This window comes from Pseudophryne corroboree, chromosome 6 (genome assembly GCF_028390025.1).
Source record: "Pseudophryne corroboree isolate aPseCor3 chromosome 6, aPseCor3.hap2, whole genome shotgun sequence".
Classification (NCBI taxonomy): Eukaryota; Metazoa; Chordata; class Amphibia; order Anura; family Myobatrachidae; genus Pseudophryne; species Pseudophryne corroboree.
In genome coordinates, this window is record NC_086449.1 from 79,809,327 (window position 1) to 79,836,316 (window position 26,990).

General features: G+C 47.8%; 1 protein-coding gene across 7 annotated transcripts in view; it reads left to right on the forward strand.

The window, feature by feature from the left end:
* DOCK6 (dedicator of cytokinesis 6) overlaps positions 1-26,990 on the forward strand; it is a 164,264-nt gene that overhangs the window by 135,735 nt on the left and 1,539 nt on the right. For 6 of the 7 annotated variants that reach the window (XM_063931275.1, XM_063931274.1, XM_063931278.1 and 3 more), the window contains 16 exons: positions 685-811; positions 958-1,042; positions 1,508-1,604; positions 1,689-1,823; positions 1,901-2,053; positions 2,460-2,618; positions 3,044-3,144; positions 3,868-4,060; positions 4,148-4,291; positions 5,091-5,222; positions 10,296-10,310; positions 12,047-12,172; positions 12,287-12,376; positions 12,862-13,098; positions 13,277-13,420; positions 26,192-26,298. In XM_063931275.1, coding sequence (XP_063787345.1) covers positions 685-811; positions 958-1,042; positions 1,508-1,604; positions 1,689-1,823; positions 1,901-2,053; positions 2,460-2,618; positions 3,044-3,144; positions 3,868-4,060; positions 4,148-4,291; positions 5,091-5,222; positions 10,296-10,310; positions 12,047-12,172; positions 12,287-12,376; positions 12,862-13,098; positions 13,277-13,420; positions 26,192-26,298 — 2,045 coding nt within the window. The remainder of the gene's footprint in view (positions 1-684; positions 812-957; positions 1,043-1,507; positions 1,605-1,688; positions 1,824-1,900; positions 2,054-2,459; positions 2,619-3,043; positions 3,145-3,867; positions 4,061-4,147; positions 4,292-5,090; positions 5,223-10,295; positions 10,311-12,046; positions 12,173-12,286; positions 12,377-12,861; positions 13,099-13,276; positions 13,421-26,191; positions 26,299-26,990) is intronic. The other variant, XM_063931276.1, reaches the window with a different exon arrangement.

Below are 26,990 nucleotides of genomic sequence, written 5' to 3' on the forward strand. Positions count from 1 at the left end.
ACTGATACTGTTTTGTTCATACTGTTAACTGGTTGCGTATATTCCATGTTATACGGTGTGGATGGTGTGGGCTGGTATGAATCTTGCCCTTAGATTAACAAAATCCTTTCCTCGTATTGTCCATCTCCTCTGGGCACAGTTTCTCTAACTGAGGTCTGGAGGAGGGGCATAGAGGGAGGAGCCAGTGCACACCCATTCTAAAGTTCTTTATAGTACCCATGTCTCCTGCGGAGCCCGTCTATACCCCATTGTCCTTACGGAGTCCCCAGCATCCTCTACGGACTAGGAGAAAAAGATTTACCGGTAGGTTTAAAATCTTATTATCTCTGTCCAAGGCTTAGTAAATAGACCCCTCTGTCCTCAAGGACTCCTAATAGTTCACGTTTTCTAGGTCACCTGTGGATTTTTTAATGTGGCACAATGTGGGGATACACAGTTCTCCTGCCGGGTGACCTGGAAAACATGAGCTGTTAGTGGTCCATGAGGACTAAGTTTGAGAACCAATGATCTAGATAGTGTAGATCTATCATCTGGATACTGACAGACAGTGAGTGGCATCATTAAAGATGGGCGTATAGCCACATTAGCATAGGATTCCCAGTCTGGTTGTGTGCGGCTCATATCCAGGCCCTGTACGTGCTTCATATTACGCTTTCCTGGCTATTTCTCCTGCTGTTTCCTTAGGGGATGAAGGCATTTGAGCGTATAAACAGCCTAACGTTTAAGAAATCGCTTGATATGAAAGCTCGGCTAGAGGAGGCCATACTTGGGACTATTGGGGCGCGTCAGGACATGGTGAAACGCAGTCGAGGTGAGACCTTGCTGGCGGCCACAGCCCGTCTCCGTGTCACGTCCAATGTTCCCAAACATTCTTATTGCCATAAGTTTTCTATTGGGAATCCAGAGACCGTCTATTCTCCCTCTGTATGAGCCTCACAGTCTATGTTTCCCCGGCAGAGCGCAGCCCGTTTGGAAGCCAGGAGAATGTACGATGGAGGAAAAACGTTACGCAGTGGAGGCCGAACAGTGAGAAGACAGAAAAGTGAGAACCTCTGGGAACTAAATATGTAATATGCTTGGAAATACTACTATTTGTGAGGATACTGATCTCTACCACCATAAAGAAACCATTCTCCAAATAATATAGTATTTTATGTATATCACCTTGTCATTATTGGATATTGTGTGTAGAATTTGGAGGGAAAAAAATAATTTATTCCATTTTGGAATATGGTTGTAACATAACAAAATGGAAAAAGTGAAGCGCTGTGAATACTTTCCGGATGCACTGTTTCTTACTGCACTGCTCTGTTACACTAAGACCAGGGAAAACCATGCATGGGTGGAAGCACAAGGGCTAACCGCAGTGCACAGCTGGCAGCATTAGCACTCAGTACTTGATAGTGGTTACAATGGAAGGGAGGCGGGTGATTGGTTGCTATGGGCAACATCTCCCTTACTTTAGTAAGTATACCCCTAGGTCTCATTATCCTTTGTCTAATTTCAGGACACAAGCAGAGCGAGAGCTTGAGGTCATGGTGGACGGAAATATGGCCACTGAGGCCAATCTAGTCGTGCTGGACACACTGGAGATCATTGTTGAGGTAAGAAGTGGCTTTGGAGACTGTTTCCCCACATCACACTGACACACAGAGATCTTTATACCCATCCGTGTCTGTTTCCTGCAGACAGTCATGATGTCGGAGATGAAGGAAAGCATCCTGGGAGGAGTCCTGAAAGTTCTGTTACACAGCATGGGCTACAACCAGAGTGCCTTGTACCTGCAGCATTGCTTTACCAGCCAGAGGGCGCTGGTGTGCAAGGTGAGCATAGAAAATTGCAGTGTGCACAGGGTTGAGATGGCTGCATGTCCATTCGTATTCATTTTCTCTTCCCTCAGTTCCCGGAGATGCTGTTTGAGGACGACACTGAACTGTGCTCTGATCTGTGTCTCCGCCTCCTGCGTCATTGCAGCAGCAGTATCAGCAGTGTGCGCACGCAGGCCAGCGCTTCCCTCTACCTCCTCATGAGACAGAACTTTGAGATTGGAAACGTAAGTGATAGACCCCAGCGAATGACATCTGCTAGCCGCTGCCAGTGACGGGAAAGCAGTTTAGTGCGTTATATGGTGGTATACCCTTCATGCTGTCACCAGTGCCCACTCCAGACATTGTTTTTTCTTAGACTTTATGCGGCGTTTCAAGTAAATGTGACGTTCCTTCGGAGCAGTATGAGAGCAGTCGGGATGGTGGCACAACATGACTTTAACATTTTACCTCACTCCCACGGCCGTCACATGTACCGCGAAGTGCATGCAGTTATATTATTGGTTGATTCTGTGGTGCTCATACACTACGTGGCTGGTTAGGGCTGCTGATTGCTAGCTATGAATTATGTCCAGTTCTCTTTATCCCACCATGTGGGGTCAGGGTAACCTTTTGTTTTTCTTCTTGGCTTAGAATTTCGCCCGTGTGAAGATGCAGGTTACCATGTCCCTGTCGTCATTAGTGGGTACCTCTCTGAAGTTCAATGAGGAATACCTGCGGCGGTCCCTGAAGACCATCCTCACCTATTCTGAGGAGGATCTGGAACTGAGGGACACCACTTTCCCTGAGCAAGTAATGATGGCTAAATCATTTACTGACAACCAATCTAGACTCAAAGACTTAACTTTACTTGTTGCCAACATACATTACAGGCAGCTATTTTGAGGGATTATCCAATATGAGAACACAGCCAAGCAGGTCACAAGGAAGTGATTTAATAGGCTGGTTTATTCTTTTGGGCCAGCATACAAAATGGCTGCCTTTACCTCATCACCTGTTCACCTACCTGTATACAGCAGACCAGCAGCTGAAATGAGGATCCTCATAACAAACCAATACTTATATTCAAGCATATGTAGCGTTATTTTATTGTAATCTCATATTCAGTTATACTCTGCCTTCTGCTAAATACTAAATATCCTGCTTTGGTCATAGCCATCCTATTGTTAGAGATTCCTGTTAGGCGTCTGTGAGTCACAATCGCTTCTTTCCTCCAGGTTCAGGATTTGGTGTTTAACCTGCACATGATCCTTACAGACACTGTGAAAATGAAGGAACACCAAGAAGATCCTGAGATGCTGATGGACCTAATGTATCGGTGAGAGCCAACTACAGATCTAACATACTGTACATTGTCCCTATAATTCTGAGTTTTCTCCAAACTGCTTTATATATGGGTGGAATTGACCACAATGGTCCTGACTCTTGCATGCTTATCTGAAAACTGTCGCGTTTTGCTTTTTTTAGTGAAATGCGCATGTACCGCAGCCCACACACAAGACTTAGAGCAGCTACGAGTGATTTCGAGACATACGCATCTCAGTCCCATCTCACAAATGGCAGAAATGATGCTACTGGGTGGTAACTGGCCAGTGATGGAGTGTTAGTATGTAGGTGAAGCATGTAGTTAGAGCTGCGACCTGTTTGGAGTATGGATTGTGTGCACCATATTCAGTCATAACTTTTGCACCAAGCATGGGGTAGATTAGTAAGGGCCGAGATGGACGCATGGGGGCGTTGCTATAGCCTAGATTCGTACAACAGTAGTGGCAGATGGTTGAATAGAACTTGGAATCGCTGTAGCCATACAGAATTTTGACTGCATTACGTGAGATGAAGGACCAGGCCCGATGTTCTTGGCCGTGATTGGCTCACTTAATTGAATCTCTCAGTGTTGTTGCTAGAAAATTAGCCATCTGCATTCTATTATATACTTGTTCGGCCCACAAAGAGACTGCTGTGTGTAGATGACACATCCACCTTTCACTATAATGTACCAGGTTGTAAAAGTCTCTATGCATTTACTATACTGTTAATTCAGGATTGCCAAAGGATACCAGAACTCCCCAGATCTCCGCCTAACTTGGCTCCAGAACATGGCTGCCAAACACAGCGAGCGCGGGAATCACGCGGAGGCTGCGCACTGCCTGGTGCATGGAGCCGCGCTGGTGTCGGAGTATCTCAGCATGCTGGAGGACGCCAGGCACCTGCCGGTGGGGTGCGTCAGCTTCCAGGTACTGTTATGTGCTCGGTAATGGAAAACATGAATACTGTGGTGTGATATATGAGTATATGTATTATCGTCTATTACATCCCTGTAGAGCATATCCTCCAATGTGCTGGAAGAGTCAGCCGTGTCAGATGATGTTGTCTCTCCAGATGAAGAAGGAATCTGTACCGGGAAGTATTTCACAGAAGCCGGGCTGGTGGGCCTGCTGGAACAGGCATGTGCCAGCTTCTCTCTGGTGAGGAGATAGTGTATGATTGTGTGTATTACCAATCCTGTATAGTAGCAGACATAGCAGAGTAGCCCTGGGCAACAGGCTGACTGATTCCGAGGTGCAGGCAGTTGGATGCACAGCTGCGATTTCGTATGCTAATCGCTTTGACGCCATCTTGTGCCTAGAGACGCCCATCACCAGTGTCTCACATACCCACTTACATATAAAATTTGGATCATCGGGCCCACAATGGTCGCTCTATGGAACCTCTGAGGAATCCTATGCTAAGACTGAGTGGCTGTCCTAACACGCTGGGACCTCTCCAGCTGTGTACGATTGGTTGACTATGCCACGCCCAGAAAATGCTCCCGACACGTCTGTGGGTTTTCTAACCACCTCGTTACCTCTTCCAGTCACTGACTACCTGTCAATCACTTTGCAAATAAATACTCTCTGCGTACTCCGACACTAATCCATCGCTGTCTGTGCACAGTACGGCTTTGGCACATGCAAAACGTGTTCAAAATCAACCGAGTCATCTGAATAAGGCCCTGTATCCACAGCCAAGTGCTCCAACATTCCCCTCTCTCACTAAATCATTGAGGTCTCTTCCTCTGATTGTAAATTATAACGATTTATATTTGGGTGGGGTGTGTTCAAATTGAAATCTAAATTGCAGTTCAAAAATAAAGCTGTCCAACATCTGTGGGCTACATGCAAAAGCAGCCAGTATTTTCCCTGCACAGGAAAATATGTATAGGCTCTTGTTAATGGGATGACAGTGTATGGCGTATTTATACTGTGTTTGTGTTTCCCTCTCCAGGGTGGGTTGTTTGAAGCAGTGAATGAGGTCTATAAACTTCTCATTCCCATTTATGAAGCAAATCGGGACTACAAGAAGCTGGCTTCTGTTCACGGGAAGTTACAGGAGGCGTTCAACAAGATCACCAACCAGGTGCTAACCCTAGCGAGCGCACACAGCACAATAGTGCACTCCCAGACCAGTGCCTTACCCCACCATAGGTCTAGTGAGGACTGAAGGCCAGATCTGTGCACATACATGAAGTTCTGTAGTAACACCCACATACCAAAATACATCTGTTAGAGGGAGACATTTTTCTGAAGACTAAAATGTAACTGAAATGTCTAATAGCCTCTGATACTATACTGCACTTTAAGATTTGCTTTTCTACAAATTAGAGAAATAATGCCACATAGAAAATTTATTTTCATTAAACAGTAAATTAAGTACCTTTTAGCTTTCTTAGCTGTCCTTCTGCAAATCCTTTATCCTTTTCAAAATCTCTCTGGAGGGCGCCGGGTATGGAGCCCTAAATTTGAGAGGTACTCAACATTACCCATGGTGGCACTAGAAGGCAGAGAGGGGGGCATCTTACAGTATATATAGCAAACCAAGCTCTAAGGGTTATTCCAGAACCTCTCTGCTCATCATGTGCCATATTTCTGTAGCAGTCCATGACAAACCAATGGTATATGGCACGTTAAAACTCTATGGGGGTAATTCAGACTGCATTGCGGCAGCGATCGCGGTCTGAATTACTATGTGCAGTGTTCACGCGCGTCGGGCGCACTGCGCATGTGCAGCCAGTGAGATGCCTCTGCCTGATTGACAGGCAGAGGCGGTTGCGGGGCAGGAGGGGGCATGCCAACGGCGTTAGGATGCCATTGGTGGGGCGCAGTCCAGACAACGGAGTCTTGTCCGGACCATCGTGGGGGGCTGCGTGATGTCACAGGCAGCCGCTGCGACCCGGGGCGCGGTGGTTAGCCCCCTGCCAGCGCGCAGGAGCTGCGTTGGCAGGGAGCTACTTGTCAGGTACAAAAGCATCGCCGCTGTGTGATGCTTTTGTACCTGTGCTGGGGAAGGGTAGGGCCTGACATGCGGGGCGGACTAGCCCTGTGCTGAGAGCCCTCCCGCATGTCAGAGAAACTTACTGTAGATGTAATAAATTTAGCACAGCTACGATCAGATCTGAATTACCCCCTATGGCTTCTAAAACTGTCAACTTAGTGCTTTAGAGTAGTTTCTAGATATAAGTATATGGGGTATATGCAATAGCGGGCGAAATCGCGGCAATTATCGCCGTTTTTTCAATTCGACCAAATTCGCCAGGTGAATTCCGGAAGGTGGCTTCCGGAATTCACCATATGCAATGAAAAACGGATTCGCCAGAGTCGCGGGCGAAAATCGGCCGATTTTGCGGATTTTACCGCGATTTTAAAAAACGGGGAAAAACCCGAAAAAAAAATGGCGTGGGGTCCCCCCTCCAAAGCATAACCAGCCTCGGGCTCATCGAGCTGGTCCTGGTTCTAAAAATGCAGGGGAAAAATCGGGCAGGGATCCCCCGTATTTTTAAAACCAGCACCGGGCTCTGCGCCTGATGCTGGTGCCAAAAATACGGGGGACAAAACGAGTAGGGGTCCCCCGTATTTTTAACACCAGCATCGGGCTCCACTAGCTGGACAGATAATGCCACAGCCGGGGGTCACTTTTATATAGTGCCCTGCGGCCGTGGCATCAAATATCCAACTAGTCACCCCTGGCCGGGGTACCCTGGGGGAGTGGGGACCCCTTCAATCAAGGGGTCCCCCCCCCCCAGCCACCCAAGGGCCAGGGGTGAAGCCCGAGGCTGTCCCCCCCCATCCAATGGGCTGCGGATGGGAGGGCTGATAGCCTTTGTGTTAAAAAAAAAGATATTGTTTTTTCCATTAGTACTACAAGTCCCAGCAAGCCTCCCCCGCAAGCTGGTACTTGGAGAACCACAAGTACCAGCATGCGGGAGAAAAACGGGCCCGCTGGTACCTGTAGTACTACTGGGAAAAAAATACCCAAATAAAAACAGGACACACACACCTTGATAGTAAAACTTTATTTCATACGCCGACACACACATACTTACCTGTGTTGACACGCCGACTGCAACGATCTCCGACGATCCGAGGGTACCTGTCAAAAAATTATACTCACCTTCCAGCGTCCAGAGGTCCAGAGGTAAATCCACGTACTTTGTAAAAAAACAAACCGAACACCGAGCCATACCGGACTGAAAGGGGTCCAATGTTTTCACATCAGATCCCTTCCCCCGAATGCCGGGACATCACGTGACTCCTGTCACTGATGTCCCTTCAGCCAATCAGGAAGCGCTACTGCCGTGGCGCTCACCTGATTGGCTGGACGCCGTCTGTACTCTGACAGCGCCTCGCAAAGCCGCTCCATTACTTTCAATGGTGGGAACTTAGCGGCTAGCGGTGGGGTCACCCGCCGGTCAGCCGCTGACCGGCGGGTGACCTCACCGCTAGCCGCTAAGTTCCCACCATTGAATATAATGGAGGGAGCTGTGCGATGCGCTGTCACAGCGATCAGCCAATCAGGTGAGCGCAACGAAGTTGCGCTTCCTGATTGGCTTAGAGACCTGTCAGTGACAGCTGTCACTGACAGATCTTAATCGTGGAAAGGTGTCCCATGTGTCAGCATGGGACCCCTTTCAGTCCGTTTTTGGTGCGGGTAAATGCGCTTTCTTTTTTTGCCAAGTACGTGGATTTATCTCTGGAGCCTGTTGAGGTGAGTATATTGATCTTTTATTTTCAGGTACCCCGGGATTCTACATGGAGAAGAGGACCGATGTCGGCGTGTGAACATAGGTAAGTATGTGTGTGTCGGCAGTGTGTAATAAAGTTTTACTGTCGACGGTGTCTGTGTCCTGTTTTTATTTGGGTATTTTTTTTCCATTAGAACTACAGGTACCAGCGGGCCCGTTTTTCTCCCGCATGCTGGTACTTGTGGTTCTCCAAGTACCAGCTTGCGGGGGAGGCTTGCTGGGACTTGTAGTACTAATGGAAAAAACAATATCTTTTTTTTGAACACAAAGGCTATCAGCCCCCCCATCCGCAGCCCATTGGATGGGGGGGGACAGCCTCGGGCTTCACCCCTGGCCCTTGGGTGGCTGGGGGGGGGGACACCCCTTGATTGAAGGGGTCCCCACTCCCCCAGGGTACCCCGGCCAGGGGTGACTAGTTGGATATTTGATGCCACGGCCGCAGGGCACTATATAAAAGTGACCCCCGGCTGTGGCATTATCTGTCCAGCTAGTGGAGCCCGATGCTGGTGTTAAAAATACGGGGGACCCCTACTCTTTTTGTCCCCCGTATTTTTGGCACCAGCACCAGGCGCAGAGCCCGGTGCTGGTTTTAAAAATACGGGGGATCCCCTGTCAATTTTTCCCCCGCATTTTTAGAACCAGGACCAGCTCAATGAGCCCGAGGCTGGTTATGCTTTGGAGGGGGGACCCCACGCCATTTTTTTTTCTGATTTTACCGTTCCAGCAATAAAAAAAATAAAAAAAATAAAAATATTATTTTAAAAAATATATAAATAATATTTGTGCCTCCCCCAAAAAAAAAAAAAAAACCTAATCCCTTCTAATATAAATAGATCTGCTATTCCCAAAAAAAAAACACACCAAAAAAACCATGTTTAAAATTTTTTTATTTGTTTTCACCCTCCAAAGTGTGGCGGATTGAAAATCGCGAATTTGCTGTCTAAAAGCACTGCAGGCGAATTTCCAAACTTGAATTGAATATGCTGGAGGCGAATTGCAGCATCTGTACCATTGCAGAAAAGGCGAATTCGGAAAAAGGCGAATTGAGAAAAGGCGAATTTTGACGGGCCGTTTTTTTGCGAAAAATGACTGCACTGCATAGGCGAATTGATTTTTGGAGGCGAAAACGTCCCGGAATTCGCCTTTTTTGCCAATTCGCCCGCTATTGCATATACCCCAATGTATTTAATATCAGCAATCAGTGGCGAATATTCCTGATCTCTGGGTCTATGGCCGTTACACCCCCTAGTGAAATATTGATGTTCCCTTCCAATTCTGTAAAGTAGGTGTGAATTATCATTGTGATTAAATAGACTGTTGGGTGTGTTATCATGTATTAATTTGTGCTCTTTCTCTCATACCTCTTTCTCCCTATATATCATTTTATTTCTTTTCTCTCTCATCATACGTCATTTATTTATATCCTAATACATCGTACACCCATTTATACTTTGTAATCCCATAATTCTCCTCATTCCCTGACATCTGCATTTAATACCTCATATTCTTTCACCACCATCTTCGCTTTCCTCTTCTCTTACTTTGTAACACACATACTTCCCTTACTATCTAACATCTATACTTTCCTTAATCGCTAACACCTATACTTCCCTTACTCTCTGGCGCCTGTACTTCCCTTACAATATAACATCTATACCTCTTTTACTAACACCTATATACTTCCCACACTGACAACTATACTTTCCTTGTTCTCTAATACCTGTACATCCCTTACTGGCTAACACCTATACTTCTGTTACTGGCTAACACCTATACTTCTGTTACTGGCTAACACCTATACTTCTGTTACTGGCTAACACCTATACTTCTGTTACTGGCTAACACCTATACTTCTGTTACTGGCTAACACCTATACTTCTGTTACTGGATAACACTTGTACTTCTCATACTCGCTAACACCTGTACTTCTCTTATTCGCTAACACCTGTACTTCTCTTATTCGCTAACACCTGTACTTCTCTTATTCGCTAACACCTGTACTTCTCTTATTCGCTAACACCTGTACTTCTCTTATTCGCTAACACCTGTACTTCTCTTATTCGCTAACACCTGTACTTCTCTTATTCGCTAACACCTGTACTTCTCTTATTCGCTAACACCTGTACTTCTCTTATTCGCTAACACCTGTACTTCTCTTACTCGCTAATACCCTCACTTCCCTTATTTGCTAACACTTATACATCTCTTACTCACTATCACGTATACTTCCCTTACTCGCTAATGCCTACACTTCCCATCTCATTCATTTCCCACATAAACTGTCTCCTGAATCACTCTCTTGTCATCAACATCTATTCCTGCTCATTATATCTTTCTCTCTTTCCCTTTTCTCTCCTCCTCTGACTGATCCCTCTTTCTCTTCCCTGTGTTTTTCCTTTGCTCCCGGGCAGATCACAGGCTGGGAGGTAGGCAGTTTGACAATTAACCAATTTCTCATGTTTCATCTGGCTTCTTTTACCCATAATAACTTGCTGCTAACTCTTATCTACTTATGCAGTAGGAAAGGTGACACGTAATTTTACTGTGCACACTTGTGCCTCCGGAAGGGCAGGCGCTGTGCACTCTCGTGCCTCCGGAAGGGCAGGCGCTGTGCACTCTCGTGCCTCCGGAAGGGCAGGCGCTGTGCACTCTCGTGCCTCCGGAGGGCAGGCGCTGTGCACTCTCGTGCCTCCGGTGGGCAGGCGCTGTGCACTCTCGTGCCTCCGGTGGGCAGGCGCTGTGCACTCTCGTGCCTCCGGTGGGCAGGCGCTGTGCACTCTCGTGCCTCCGGTGGGCAGGCGCTGTGCACCCTCGTGCCTCCGGTGGGCAGGCGCTGTGCACCCTCGTGCCTCCGGTGGGCAGGCGCTGTGCACACTCGTGCCTCCGGAGTACAGAGCTGCATTATATGTGCATGTTAAGTGTGAGCGCTGAACAATTTCCAGTATTAGGTGACTTCAACTGAACAGCTATGTCCTATTGCATAATTAGACTATGTGTTTATGAATACCTGTGTTTGGCTTTGTGTATTTGTGCACATCACACGAGTTTGGGTTTTATATGGGAAAGGGATGCACACCCGCTTGTTACAGCATGTTTTTCACATTTTTTTTTTGTCAGTCATGTCTGTATACTATGCATGTGTGCACTTTTTTATATTCATGTATGAAAATGTATTGGTCTACCACAAACTTCTTCACTTTAACATATTTGTTCCATATTGTTTATCTTAAAGTTCAGGCAGCCATTTTGTGGGCTCAGTCAGAAATGAGCCTATAGGTTGCATTATTCTGAATTGATCACTTCACAAAATGGCTGTCTGTAATGTGTGAGTAGCAAGTACACTATAGTAGAAATAAGCAGTTTAGTCTGGACACAGTTAGCCAAATTCAGTTTTAAAACCATGCAAAACATGTGTGGAAGATGAGGTTTTGCCTCATTTTTAGATGTGAATTTGGTTGGAAAATATAATATTCGACTCACCAGCATAATTTGAAAACCTTCAGATATTTGTGTAGTTTAGACACATGCACGTGGGTGGCTATATTGGATATAATTAACCATTTAGAAATCAGGCTAAGTAGACATGTCCTGTTGGGCTCCATTAGTGGAGTATGATGATGACGTAACACAATCATAGTCATTAACAGCCAACTCCATTACAGATACTGTAGCTTTCAATAGTTTACAGCCATCTTTACTGATTGGTGGAGCCCTATACATGTGGCCATTTTAGTTTATCAAAATTGCCTTGTGTGTGGCCATATTAGGTTAGTGTTGCTGACATAGGTTATTTTAACAGTTTTCTCTCTTTTCTTCCCTCCCCTCTCACAATTGACTTTACGCTGGGAATCGTATTTACTGGTGAGTTGGATAAACGTCTTTGTTTTTCTTATGCCTCTTTCTGCAGTGTTGGCGGTCAAGAGGTGTCGGCAAAACAGTCGGCACATAGGCACCTTGTGGAGATTTGTATTGCCCCCTATATGTTTGTCAGACTTCTTAAGTACCTTGCAGCGGGCTCTGATAATGGCTAATAGTAGAGTTTACCATTTGCTACACGACGTATATGCATACCAAGCAAATGAAGTATTAGCCGTGTATGGCAACATCTACATTTTACCTCTAACCTGTATCTTCTCCGTTATTATTTCTGTGCAGACCACAGAGGATGTTTGGGACATATTTCCGAGTTGGATTTTACGGTCCTAAATTCGGGGACTTGGATGAGCAAGAGTTTGTATATAAAGAGCCATCCATTACCAAACTGGCTGAGATCTCGCACCGCCTGGAGGTGAGAGGAGGCATTGCAGCGTCTGCTTGCACTGTGTTTACAGATGATGTGTGGGTTAGTGGTAATGAGAAGCCCCATAATAATCTGTGTAATGTCTCCCCTCTCTGCTTCCAGGAGTTCTATACTGACCAGTTCGGAGAAGGGACAGTTCAGGTTGTAAAGGATTCAAATCCTGTTGACAAAACCAAACTTGACCCAAACAAGGTGAGGAAGATGCCTCTCTCTGCAGTTCACTATGGGAATATCAACTTGAGGCACACTTTTCCCCACTGAACAGCGTCAGGTTAGGTGTAGTAAACTCAAAATGTTTCAGGTTAAAGTGCACCTATTGTATACAGGGAATGAGTGCAGCCATTTTGTAGGCTTTACCAATATTGTTTAAAATGGGGCTCATAAATTCATAATATATGACCTGACTGTAAGGCGGATAGTGTGAGAACTGTCAGTGGTGCTGCTCACATTAGTCCACCATTAGGATGTGGTGTTTGAGTCCCTCATTCAGAACGTCAACATGGTCTGTGCCTTCATGATGTAGTACTGTCGACATATTGAACTGCCTGAGATTGTCCATCTAATGGCTCTATTCATAGGGACTTGTTGCTCATATTTTCCATATTCTCAAACTCAAGAATTTGCCACTTATGTTGCCCTGTAGCACCCACATGTTCTCTCTTACCTTCTCTGGCCAGGCCTACATCCAGATCACTTACGTGGAACCGTTTTTTGACACTTATGAACTGAAGGATCGCGTCACCTACTTTGATAAGAACTACAACCTTCGGACTTTCCTCTTCTGTACTCCTTTCACCCTGGACGGCCGGGCACATGGGGACCTTCATGAGCAGTACAAACGCAAAACCGTCCTCACCACATCGCATGCCTTCCCCTACATCAAGACTCGGGTCAATGTAATGCATCGAGAAGAGGTAAGAACAGTCACAGAGGAGGCAGCACCCTGAGAAGCTCGTGTTCCCCAATAAATGATTGGGTGGGAGTGCTTTATTTTGAAGTAGCAGCCCTAGGCTCTATAGGTTTGTCAGATGGGTGGTGGCACCAGGAAGATGTTGGGTGACAGTAATTTTATGCATTTACTGTAATTGCCAGGTGGTGCTAATCCCGGTTGAGGTTGCCATTGAAGATATGCAGAAGAAGACACAGGAACTGGCGTTTGCTACCCACCAGGAACCGGCTGATGCCAAGATGTTGCAGATGGTTCTCCAAGGCTGTGTGGGAACAACTGTAAACCAGGTGATAAAGATGAAGCTACAACTCTGCGAAACTCTGTTATACCTAGCATAGAGCAGTATTATCTGATCAGGTTGGCACTGTGCCACCTTGCATGTATAAAAGGGAGACTATGACCAAAATAAATATTTTGTTCATTCATGAGGGGCACTGAAGAACACCGGGGATAGCTGGTGCTGAAGGTGTCTGAGTACTAAGAGTTTAGTTCGGACAGCACAGGCTCCTTCTCCTCTATACCCCACCTCCTGCCCTAGGCAGCCAACTTTTCCTTAGTGCCCACAGGTATTGGGAAGGTTTTTCTCAGCTGCTCCTGCAGCTAAATGTTCTTTCCTTTTTTTAAATGAAGTTTTATTATTTTACTGGAAGGGCTGCGAAGCGGCTGCACATCCAGCGTACACGTCAGATGCTTTGTGAAGCAGATTCATATACTATTTATACTGTTCCTTTCTGAGCTACACTGGGTGCAGGGAGCTACTGTTTGTTATAATTGTGTATTATGCTTATTATATATTTGCATATCTAGGGAGAACCTTCGTTCTCGGGGAACGGTGGTTGGCCAGGGAGAAACATTTTCCTGTTGCCTTCTCTCTTTACAGCCTAGGCTGTCTTCTCATCAGCTACGGCTCGTTTGAGATGTTTTGCAGATAAAGGGCCAAATGTAATTGAGTGAGAGTTTCAGAAAGTGAGAGATTTGGTAAGGTTTTGCAGGGTTTTTTTTTTTTTAAAGTGGCAGTCATTTACACTGCAAAACCAGGTTGATCTTGCTGTGTAAATGATTGCCAATTTAAAAAAAACTGCAAAACCTTACCAAATCTTTCACTTTCTGAAAATCTCACTATTACATTTGGCCCGAGGAGTGCTAAATTTCTCTATCATCCATAAGGGATACTGGGGACAACTTAGTACGATGGGGTATAGATGGGGTCCAAGGGAGCCAGTGCACTTTAAATGTCTTCAACAGGGTGTGCTGGCTCCTCCCCTCTATGCCCTCTCTCACAGCTCAGTTTAGAAAAATGTGCCGTCAGGAGAGGATGCACACTCTGGAGCTCCAGAGAGTTTTTCTTCAGTTTAATTTCTGTATGTTATTTTCAGGTAAGCTGTTGGGCAACCGCGTGCCTGCACCAAGGGACACTGGGGGGGACTGACACTGGCCTCCTGGAGGTGCTGAGTCGGATCCAATTGTTAGTATCAGGCTGTGTGCTGGTTCCTCATCTCTGTGTATCTCCACACATACTGGGCTGGGCAGGCTTGCTTGTACCCTGTGTCTCTTTGTATGTGTGTGTATGTAAATGTCTTCTGTCAGCATGGTGAAAAAGGTTGTGTGTGCTGTTTGTCACACAAGATTTTCCCCTTCTCCTGCAGATTCTATCATGTGTGAACAATGCAGTCAGCCCTCACAAACTAGTGGGGCTTCTGGGGGTGAATTGCAAGAGCCTTCTTGGCTCAGTTCAAATAAAACTATGATGGCTGACATGTCTAATGAGTTATCTACTGCAAGGCAAGAAAGGCAGCAATTACAACAGTCTATGGCTGCTCTGACAAAGGACAGGGCAAATAGCAGACGTGTTTTCCCCTCTCTCTAATCCTTTACCTCAAAAGGGGTTTACACGATATCCTCTCGTAATCCGAGGAGGAGGTACCGGAGGTGGAAGAGGGGGAGAAGCTGGAATCAAATACTGAGTTAGATGATTCCTCTTCTGCACAGGGCGTAGACTCACTTATTATTGCAATAAGAGATGTTTTAAATATCCCTAGTACTGAATATGAGGTGCAGCAATCCTTTTTTTCTGCACAGAAAAAAGTACAAGTCACATTTCCTGACTCAAAGGAACTGGATGACCTGTTCAGGGAGCCATGGTCCTCTCCTGATAAAAAATTCCAAGTGTCGTAAAAGTGGTTAGCCACCTTCCCATTTGACCAGGAAGGGCATAAGGTAGGGGAAACTCCCCCGGCGGTGGATGCATCTGTGTCAGTCCTGTCCAAAAAGCTTGTTCTACCGGTTCCAGGGGCTACGGCCTTAAAGGAACCTGCAGACCGGAAAATAGAAGCAACTCTATTTATGTTGCAGCGGGGGCATCCCAAAGGCCTGTTATTGCAGGTCGTTGTGTGACGCACGCCATACACACTTGGGTGGGTAACATTCAGGAGGGCTTAGCAGGGGATAAGTTCCTAGCCGAATTAGTGCTGCTGGTTCAGCATATTCAGGAGTCTGCCCGCTTCCTTTGCGATACCATCAAGGGAATCTGTGTTGTTAATGCACGTACTTCTACCATGGTGGTTTCTGCACGCAAAGCATTGTGGCTACGCCAGTGCGTAGCGGACGCTGAGTCTAAAAAGAGTGTGGAAACCTTACCCTTCACGGGTGATTGGCTGTTCGGTGGTGAATTGGATACCTGGATTTCAAAGGAGACGGCTGGAAAGTCCACGTTTCTCCCCTCTGCTACTCCGCCACCTAGATACTCTTACACTGGACCTTCTCTGCAGTCCTTTCGGACAGCGCGCTTTAAGGGTAAAGCCAGAGGTGCCTCCAATGCGGCACAAGGTTCCAGAGGTAAGTCTCGCAAACCGGCTTCCACAGGATCTCAGGACCAGAGTGTCCGCTCTGGCTCCTACAAACCCTCAGCATGACTGTGTCCCTCCACTCCAGGGGGACCTCAGGGTGGTAGCTCGTCTGAAATTCTTCAGCTCCATCTGGAACAGCTCCTGCCAGGATGCCTGGGTAAAAGATCTGATCTCCCATGGCTACAAGCTGGAATTCGAAAGTCTTCCACCTCACAGGTTTTTCAAGTCAGGTTTACCAGCTTCAGTAACCGTGTACTCCACGTTGCAGGAGGTCATTTAAAAGTTAACCCTGACCTGGGTCATTGTTCCTGTGCCACCTCAAGAACAAGGCGAGGGATATTACTCCAGCCTTTTTGTGGTACCAAAACCGGACGGTTCAGTGAGACCCATTTTGGACCTCAAGTCGTTAAACCCATATCTGTGGGTTTTCCGGTTCAAAATGGAGTCTCTGAGAGCGGTGATCTCAGGTCTGGAAGAGGGGGGATTCTTGGTCTCCCTGGACATAAAGGACGCCTACCTCCATGTCCCAATATAGCCGCCTCATCAGATGTATCTCAGGTTTGCTCTGATGAACACTACCAGTTCCAGGTGCTGCCCTTCGGCTTATCCACAGCCCCAAGGGTTTTCACCAAGGTTATGGCGGAAATGATGTTTCAACTCAGGATTCAGGGGGTAAACATTGTCCCCTACCTGGACGATCTGCTAATAAAAGCAAGATCATGGGAAATCCTGCTGGACAGCATCTGCTGCACGACATCCCTGTTGTCACGCCACGGTTGGATTCTGAACTTTCAGAAATCCCACCTGGAGCAAACCCAACGCCTCCAGTTCCTCGGAATGATCCAGGTCACGGTGGCTCAAAGTTTTCCTCCCTGTACACAAGGCGGAAGCTCTTCGGTAGTTGGTTTGAGTGTTTCTACAACCACGCAAGTTCTTGGTACATCTCTGCAACTGTCTGCTGGGCAAGGTGGTGGCCTCCTTCGAGGCCATTACGTTTGGCAGGTTTCATGCACGGACCTTCCAACTGGACCTCCTGAAGAAGTGGTCGGGTTCACATCTGCAGATGCACCAAGTCATTTGTCTGACCCCACAGGCCAGGATCTCTCTTCTGTGGTGGTTACAGCCCGCCAACCTCTTGGCGGGGAGGAGCTTCGGGATCCAGGATTGGATTCTCGTGACCACGGACGCCAGCTTTCGGGGCTGGGGCGCTGTTACCCAAGGACACAGTTCCAGGGCAGGTGTTCGGAACTCGAGGTCTGCCTTCCGATAAACATACTGGAACTCAGAACGATATACAATGCTCTGCTGCACGGAGCTCATCTGCTCCAAGAGTGGGGTCTGCATCCATCGGTGTTCCGAATGATAACAGATCTGTGTGTTCGTCCCCAGATCGATCTGATGGCCTTTCGACTAAACAACAAGCTTCCGTGCTATTGTTCCAGGACGAGGGACCCTCTAGCTGCGGCGGTGGACGGCACCGTGGGATTACCAGCTGGTGTACCTATTTCCTCAGATCCTAAAAAGAATCCGAAGAGAAAGCAGGCAATTCTCATTGCTCCCGACTGGCCTCGAAGGGTCTGGTACGCGGATCTCCTGGCCATGGTAGTAGAAGAACCCTGGGCCCTCCCACTGCGGGAGGATCTTCTTCAGCAAGGGCCGTTTGTCTACCCGGACTTACGGCGACTTCATTTGACGGCATGGCGGTTGAGCGGAACATTCTAGCTAAGAAGGGTATTCCGGACAAGGTCATTACCACCATGTTTCAGGCCAAGTAGCCTGTCACGTCGAAGCACTACCACCATATCTGGAAACGTTACGTCTCATGGTGTGAGGGCCGAGGATGTCCAGCTGCGGAATTCAGTCTGGGACGCTTTTTGCATTTCCTACAAGCTGGCGTGGATATGGGCCTACGGTTGGGCTCCATCAAGGTTCAGTTCTCGGCCTTGTCTATCTTCTTCCAGAAGAAATTAGCTGCTCTGCCTGAGGTACAGACGTTCCTGCAGGGTGTCCTCCATATTCAACCTTCCTTTGTGCCGCCTATGGCTCCTTGGAATCTCAACATGGTTCTGACATTCCTCCAATCATCTTGGTTTGAGCCTCTGATGTCAGTGGAAGACAAATTCTCACGTGGAAGACGGTGATGCTCTTAGCCTTGGCTTCAGCCAGACCGTTTTCAGAGCTGGGTGCTTTGTCCTGTAGGAGTCCCTACCTGGTCTTTCATGCGGATAAGGCAGAGCTCAGGACTCGTCAACCGTTCCTGCGGAAAGGTGGTCTCCGCGTTCCACCTGAATAAGCCTATTGTGGTTCTGGCGGCTTCGGCCACGGCCTCTCTGCCTGAGTCCTTGGATCTGGTGCGAGCCCTGAGGATTTGCGTCAAGAGGACTGCGACAGTCCGAAAATCGGATTCCTTGTTTGTCCTCTATGATGCTCGCAAGAAAGGTCTTCCTGCTTCCAAACAATCCATTGCCCGTTGGATTAGGTTTACTATTCAACAGGCCTATGCTTCTGCAGCCTTACCTGTTCCTAGGTCTGTCAAGGCCCACTCTACCAGGTCTGTGGGTTCTTCCTAGGTGGCTGCCCGTGGTGTCTCGGCTCTGCAACTGTGCCGAGCTGCTACCTGGTCAGGGACAAACATGTTTGTTAAATTCTATAGGTTTAATACCCTGGCCACAGAGGATGTCCAGTTTGGACATACGGTGTTGCAGGCATCTCAACACGTTCCCACCCGTTCTGGGACCTTTGGGACGTCCCCATCATACTAAGTTGTCCCCAGTATCCCTTATGGATGATAGAGAAAAGAAGATTTTAATTACCTACCTGTAAATCCTTTTCTCGTCCATAAGGGATACTGGGTGCCGCCTCTGTCTTTCGCTTCCTGCAAGTTATGGTTCTTCTGTGAAGTTGTTGCGTTACAGCTGTTGCTGTTTTTCTAGTTCACTAGCGGTTGCTAGTTTTGTTGTTGCTGTGTGCTGGTTCGTTACTCTCACCCTCGTGTCTTGTTATGTTTCCTCCTCTCAAGTATGTTTTCTCCTTCAGGCACAATTTTCCTATACTGAGCTGTGAGTGAGGGCATAAAGGGGAGGAGCCAGCACATCCTTTTGAAGAAATTTAAAGTGCACCGGCTCCTTTTGACCCCCATCTATACCCTATTGTACTAAATTGTCCCCAGTATCCCTGGTTGCCGGGTACCTACAGCAGAGGCTCCGGTTTTCTTCACGATAGACACACACGGCTGGGGCTCTCCAGGATCGCGTGGCCGCGCTTCGGGAGGTGGTAAGTGGGTCCCGCTTGTGGGACCCGGACTTTATCGCGATCCGGTGCGGTCAGTGGGAGGCGGACACTGTGGCAGTACAGGCGATCCCACTAGATCACCAGGGCATGGGCGCAGGTCAGGTTTTCTCTCTAAACCAATTCTTATATCGCCCACAGTACCCGGTGGTTTTGCCAGCAGAGGGGATAAGGCTTAGACCTGAAGCCCCTCCCCCAGCCCCAGGGCGCTATTTCTAGCAAGTGTTCCCGCCCTGGAGCTGCATATCTGTCTTTTCCTCACTCCCTGTCAGTGTCTGCGGCGCCATTATCCCTCAGCTCACTGTTCCTGGGACTGCTTGGGCAAATCCTCCTATGTAAAGCCGCCTGGTTGTCAGCGCTGTGCCTTTACATGACACTTAAGTATTCTACCTGCCTTTTTAGACAGTGATCGTTAAGAAAGAGTGCATTTAGTCAGGGTTTTATAATACAATTACCCTGTGATATACATCCAGTTCTTACTGTGTACTGTTATATCTATTGTTATATAGCTGTGTAAACTAGTCCAGTGCAGTATTATTGTTAGTAATAACTTCTGCATTGTACAAACTGTGACTTTCTGTGTGTGCATTTGATAGCTGAGTGGTGTCCATTTCGTGTGTTTCACTCAACCTGCTATCCCTATATTCCATAACCTGAGGGGACTTTGTGCGTCAGGTGTTATCTAATATAGGATTTTCACAAAGATATACTGTATTACATATTTTCTCTGTGATCTAGTCACCATATCTCTCCTTTATCTCTGCTAGTGCTGACTACACTGCGCAGGGGTTTGGGTTTAGAGGTATAGTGCTGCTGATAATTGTACTGTGTTACCTCATACTGCAAGTTATATCATGTCTGCTTCTGAGGCTAACGGTTCTGGGGCTGAACACACTGCCGGTGTTGCTGAAGCCGTAGATAACTATGATGAGAATATAGCAGCTTTGGGCTCTGGTTCTGGGGGCTCCTTGCCCCCCAGTGGGACGGTGGCAACGGGGGCAAATGACCCGCCGTGGGCCGCTTTTTCCACGCTTCTGCATACGCTAGTTCATAAACTGACACCCCCTATGGGACCGCCAATGCCTGTACAACCGTATGTGGTCCCGGCAGCTAACCTGCCGTGGGTGGACGATTTATCTGCTCAATTAAAGAAGTTGAACCAGTCCTTGACTACTAAAAAGTCTGACCAACGCTCGCCTAAGTCCAAGAGGTCCTCTAAGCGAGCGCTTATCTCCTCACAATCCACTGCTGTCACTGACACCTCGTCTGATGAAGACGGCACGTACACTGACCCCACAGGTTCTGACTCAGATACGGCTGATGGGGAGGGTAGTTCACATGTGGATGTTTCTGATCTTTTGGAGGCTATTAAATTAATTCTACAGATTACGGATGATCCCGAGCCATCCGTCCCTCCTAAGAAACCAGATAGGTTCAAGCATCAGAAGGTGGTTAAACAAGTTTTACCTCACTCTGACCACCTAGTGGATATACGTCAGGAACCGTGGGAAAACCCGGATACGAAGTTTGTGCCTCAAAAGAAGATGCTGGCTCGCTATCCCCTCGCGCCAGAGCTGTCTAAGAATTGGGAAACGCCTCCTCCAGTGGACTCACATGTGGCTAGGATGGTGGTTTCCTCAGCTCTACCTGTCACTACCGTCACGTCTCTAAAAGAGCCTACGGATAAACGTGTGGAGGGTTGTCTGAAAGCGATTTACACCCTCATGGGTGCTGCACAAAGGCCCACTATTGCAGCTACATGGGCTGCAGAGGCTATTGAAGCATGGGCCTTGGAGTTAGAAGCTGAAATCTCTTCTGATCATGCTAGACAATGCTTGTCATATATTGTCACAGCTTCTCAATATATTAAAGAGGCGGCTTCTGATGCCGGTATCCAAGCAGCCAAGGCCTCTACTACGTCAGTCCTGGCTCGCCGGATATTGTGGCTGAGATCCTGGTCTGTGGATCTGGACTCTAGAAAAACCCTGGAGGTACTCCCTTTCAAGGGAGATATTCTGTTTGGGGAGGACTTAAATAAGATAGTGGCTGACTTGGCTACTGCCAAAACTGCCTGTCTACCTAATACCGCTCCTTCTGTGTCGAAGGTTAAAGGTACATCCTTTCGCCCCTTTCGTCCTTCAGGTTAAAGCAAAAGGTCAGGCGTACCATAAGCAGGCCCGCACTTCCAAACCTGGTAAGCCAAAGCCCAAAAGAGCCTCGGCTGCCCGTCAGCCAGCTGCCAAGACCGATAAGCCTGCCGCATGACGGGGCGGGCCTCCCCCTGGGGGATCCCAGGGTGGGGGGCCGGCTTCTAGTGTATACCCAGGAATGGTTGAAGACCACTTCAGATGCCTGGGTACGGGAAGTCGTTACTCGAGGTTACGCCATAGCCTTCAAAAACTGACCCCCTCATCGATTTTGCCAGACAGACGTCCCGTTGGACCAGACAAAGCCAAACACTCTGCATTCGGTGGTACAGACCCTCCTGGATACAGGAGTTGTAGTACAGGTGCCTCTTGTTCAGAGGGGCAGGGGGTACTATTCTCCGCTGTTTCTAGTCCCGAAACCGAATGGGTCCTCCCAGCCCATTCTCAACCTCAAGGCATTGAACAGGTTTGTGAAGATTTCCAAGTTCCGTATGGAAACCCTTCGCTCTATAGTTCTGGCCTTGAAACCTGGGGACTACATGGTCTCCCTGGACATACAGGATGCTTACCTGCATATTCCTATAGCAGTGTCACATCAACAATACCTGAGGTTTGCTATTGGCAACATCCATTACCAGTTTCGGGCATTACCTTTTGGTTTAACAACGGCTCCGTGAGTCTTCACCAAAGTTATGGTGGTGATGACGGTGGTACTCCGCCGTCAAGGGGTCAGGATACTGCCGTATCTGGACGACTTGTTAATCCTGGCAAATTCCCCAGATCTTCTCCTGCGTCATCTGGATATGACGGTCCGGTTTCTACAAGCCCACGGGTGGCTCATCAACTGGAAGAAGTCATCCCTGATCCCTGCTCAGAGCATGGTGCATCTGGGAGCACTATTGGACACTCACAACCAGCGGTTGTTCCTGTCTCAGGAGAAAGTCCTGAAACTTCAGGACAGGATTCGTTGCTTCCTATCTCGTCCGCAAGTGTCGATACATTCGGCGATGCAGGTGCTGGGCCTGATGGTGTCCGCATTCGACATGGTGGAGTACGCTCAATTTCACTCTTGTCCTCTTCAGAGGCTGATTCTAGCCAAATGGGACGGCCTGCCTCACCGGATCAGGTCTCAAATGATCTCATTGACTCAGGAGGTCCGTCTGTCGCTGCTCTGGTGGCTCCGGGACCGACAACTGTGCAGGGGCCGTCCGTTCTGGATATCCGACGGGGTCCAGTTGACGACAGATGCCAGTCTAAGAGGTTGGGGCGCTGTGCTGGAGCAACACTCCCTTCAGGGGCGGTGGACCAAGGAGGAGTCCCTCCTGTCGATCAATATTCTGGAGTTGCGGGCGGTCTTCAATGCCTTGAACCTAGAACAGCATTTAATTCAGAACCGTCCTGTGCAAGTACAGTCGGACAACGCCACCACAGTGGCTTACATAAATCATTAAGGCGGCATTCGAAGCCGCCTAGCAATGAAGGAAGTCTCACGGATTCTACAGTGGGCAGAACGCCATCTACCGGCCATATCGGCAATATTCATTCCGGGAGTCCTGAATTGGGAAGCGGACTTTCTCAGTCATCAGGACGTGCATGCCAGCGAGTGGGGCCTCCATCCAGAAGTGTTTCAACTCCTAGTGGAAAGGTGGGGCCTTCCAGATGTAGATCTGATGGCGTCTCAACACAATCAAAAGGTTCCGGTCTTCGGAGCAAGGACAAGGGATCCTCAAGTAGCATTCGTGGATGCGCTGGTGGTACCGTGGAGGTTTCGGCTGCCGTACGTGTTCCCTCCGGTGTCACTCCTGCCCAGGGTTTCGGAAGTTCAAGCAAGAAAAAGGAATTCTGCTTCTCATAGCTCCAGCGTGGCCCAGACGGCACTGGTTCTCAGACCTGCAAGGCCTATCGTCAGAGCGTCCAATTCTACTTCCACAATGCCCAGACCTCCTCGTTCAGGGCCCCTGTGTCTACCATGACCTAGCCCGGCTGTCTTTGACGGCGTGGCTCTTGAAGTTTCCGTCTTGAGTGCTAAAGTTTTTTCTGAAGAGGTCATTAAAACTATGTTGCGGGCCCGGAAACCGGCTTCTGCTCGGATTTATCATAGGGTCTAGCATTCCTACTTTGTTTGGTGCGCATCTAACAATTATGACGCTTCCAAGTTTAGTACAGCCAAACTTTTTGCTTTTCTGCAGCAAGGCCTAGATTTAGGCCTGCGTCTGGCCTCCCTCAAGGTTCATATTTCTGCCTTGTCGGTGTGGTTTCAGAGAAAAATTGCAACTTTACCTGATGTTCATACTTTCACTCGGGGTGTGTTGCATATCCAACCTCCCTATGTCACGCCTGTGGCTCCTTGGGACTTGTCGGTGGTTTTGGAGGCGTTGCAGGAGCCTCCATTTGAACCTCTTGGTTCAGCTGACCTTAAGTGGCTTTCCCTTAAGGTGGTGTTCTTGCTGGCTATTGCCTCTGCTAGAAGAGTGTTGGATCTGGGTGCCTTGTCTTGTAGTTTCCCATATCTGATTTTTCACCGTGACCGGGCGGTTCTTAGGACTCGTCCTGATATTTACCTAAGGTGGTTTCTTTGTTCCACCTTAATGAGGAGATTGTGGTACCGGCCTTTGTCTCTCCTGATTTGTCTCCCAAAGAGCGGTCTTTGGATGTGGTACGGGCTCTCCGTATCTATGTGAAGAGAACTGCTTCTATTCGAAAATCTGATTCTCTCTCTGTTTTGTTTGGATTTCACCAACGGGGCTGGCCTGCTCACAAGCTAACTCAGGTCAGGTGGATTAGAATGGTGATTGCACATGCTTATGTGAAGGCTGGTCTCTCTGCTCCTGATCACATTAAGGCCCATTCTACTCGGTCTGTTGGAACTTCTTGGGCGGCCCAACGTGGTGCGACCCTTGATCAATTGTGCAAGGCGGCTACGTGGTCCTCGAGGAACACGTTCATAAGGTTCTATGCCTTCGATACTGCCGCTTCCCAGGATGCTTCCTTTGGACGCCGGGTTCTTGTGCCCGCTACAGTGCGTCCCCTCCCATAAGGAACTGCTTTAGGACATCCCCATTGTCCATTCCTTGTGGAGCCCAGTGTACCCCGCAGCAGAAAACGAGTTTTATGGTAAGAACTTACCTTTGTTAAAACTCTTTCTGAAGACTGATCTTCATTCTGGTTTTATCTAATCAACTATAGTTGACGCGACAGTCTTAGCCAGACTTGCTCTGATTTTCATTCATGGAGGCAGTCCTTTTAACTTTTCAGAATTGCTGTCCCTCAGCACTTGTTGCTAGGACTTTACAAAGTACTTCCCTCTTGCTTGGACCATTTGTCATTCCCTCTCGTTTGGACCATTGTCCTTCCCTCTCGCATGGACCATTTGTCATTCCCTCTCGCATGGACCATTTGTCATTCCCTCTCGCATGGACCATTTGTCATTCCCTCTCGCATGGACCATTTGTCATTCCCTCTCGCATGGACCATTTGTCATTCCCTCTCGCATGGACCATTTGTCATTCCCTCTCGCTTGGACCATTTGTCATTCCCTCTCGCTTGGACCATTTGTCATTCCCTCTCGCTTGGACCATTTGTCATTCCCTCTCGCTTGGACCATTTGTCATTCCCTCTCGCTTGGACCATTGTCCTTCCCTCTCGCTTGGACCATTGTCCTTCCCTCTCGCTTGGACCATTGTCCTTTTAGATTGCAGTCTGGGCCTTCTTGGTCCAACAACCTGAAGACCTTTTCTGTTCAATGACAGTCCCTTAGGCCCTACCTGTATGCACGTGCACATGACTGTCCTCGGCCAGAGGCTGACGACTTTTAGACGTGGTAGAATTTGCCCAATTCCACTCCAAGGTGTTCCAGACTTGACCTACTTTCCTACTTGGAGCCGGTCCAATCTTCACATTTGGGGGCATATGTAATAGGGTCTGAGTTTGCCAGAGGTGTGGGATGCCGGCTGATCTCAGATGTTTTTTGTTTTTTAAAGCAGCAATCATTAACAATGCAAAACCATGATTGCCGCTTTAAAAAAAAATACAAAAATAAATTCATGCCTTCCGGCAAACTCGGACCCTATTACATATGCCCCTTGGTTTCAGATGCAAGTCTTGGCTATTTTTTTAAGCCAGGTTGGGTTCAGAACGTAATACCCTGCCTCATAGGATTCTATTCCTAAATTCCACCTTACAGGACGGTCTTGTGACCCAGAAGGTCTTTCTTGCTTAATCTCCATATCAACAAGGTAATCATAGTCCCTTCTTTACCTGAAGTGGACTAGCAGAATCCTCTGTTGTCCTTATGGTTTTTAATGTGGGCCTATATTGATAGAAACCAAGGCTTCTGTTGCATGGAGGCTGATGGTTTATGATGTCAATGAGTGAGGTTGGCCCTATTCAAAGCAAGCCATATCAACTTGAATTTTATCTGTCATCCGCCAGGCTTACACCTTGGCAAACATGCCTGTTTTAGGCCAGGCATGGTTCCACGGTAGAGCTACTTTTGCAGTGCTGCTATGTGGACCCCATCATTGAGTTCTGTTGGTTTGGCACCTGTCACTGACTGACTGCCTGGGGTAGGTGGAAGGATATAGGGGAGGATGAGTTTGTGCTACTAGAACTTTACTCTTACTGCCCACACTTCTCCAGCACCAGCTATACCCAGTGTTCTCCAGTGTCCCACATTGAATCAAAGATAAAGGATTTATCAGGTAAGAACCAAAATAGCTTTTTAGCTACATGAATAATTATATTGTTGAACCATTCACGGCTGTGTATTTTGTCTCAGGGACCCCTGGAGGTGGCCCAAGTGTTTCTGGCTGAGATTCCCGATGATCCCCGGCTATACCGATTCCACAACAAGCTGCGACTTTGCTTCAGGGATTTCACCAAGAGGTAAGGGCAGAAATTGGGCACAAAGGCAAAATTTGGATGGTGTTTCATTTTATAGAGGGTGGAGTGATGAGATGAAGGCACTGAGTAGAGAGGACCACAAGAGCTTAGTGCCAAAGGAGACATTGGTGAGAACAGAGAAGGGATGGAAGGGAGGGAGGTGCTAAATAAGGTGGATGAAAGGTAGGTGCCCAAGGAGGGATGGTGGTAATTGAGATGCCCAAGTATTGAATGGCGGCAAGTGAGATAGCTAAGGTGGTGATGGCAGGAAGATAGATGCCCATATCATTGACAGCAGGAAGTAAGATGGCAGTGGTTATGGCAGAAAGTGAGATTGCCATGGTGGTGGTGATAGCAGGAAGTAAGATTCCCAAGGAGAATATGGCTGAAAGTCAGGTGTCCAAGGATGGGACGACTGGACATTAGTTACCAAAGGATGGTATGGCTTGGAATTGAGGTGCCCAAGGTGGGAATGGTGCAAGTGAGGTGCTTATGGTAATGAAGATGGGAAGTGAGATGCTGAATGATAAGAGGACTGGACCTCGGGTGCCCATGGAGAGAATGGCTGACAGTGATGTGCAGCAAGGAGGAGGTAGCTGGCAGTGATGCTGGCAAGGAGGGGATGGCTGGCAGTGACGAACAGACAGAGGAATATGAGTAATAACTACATAGAATAACTGAAATAAGGAAGACAT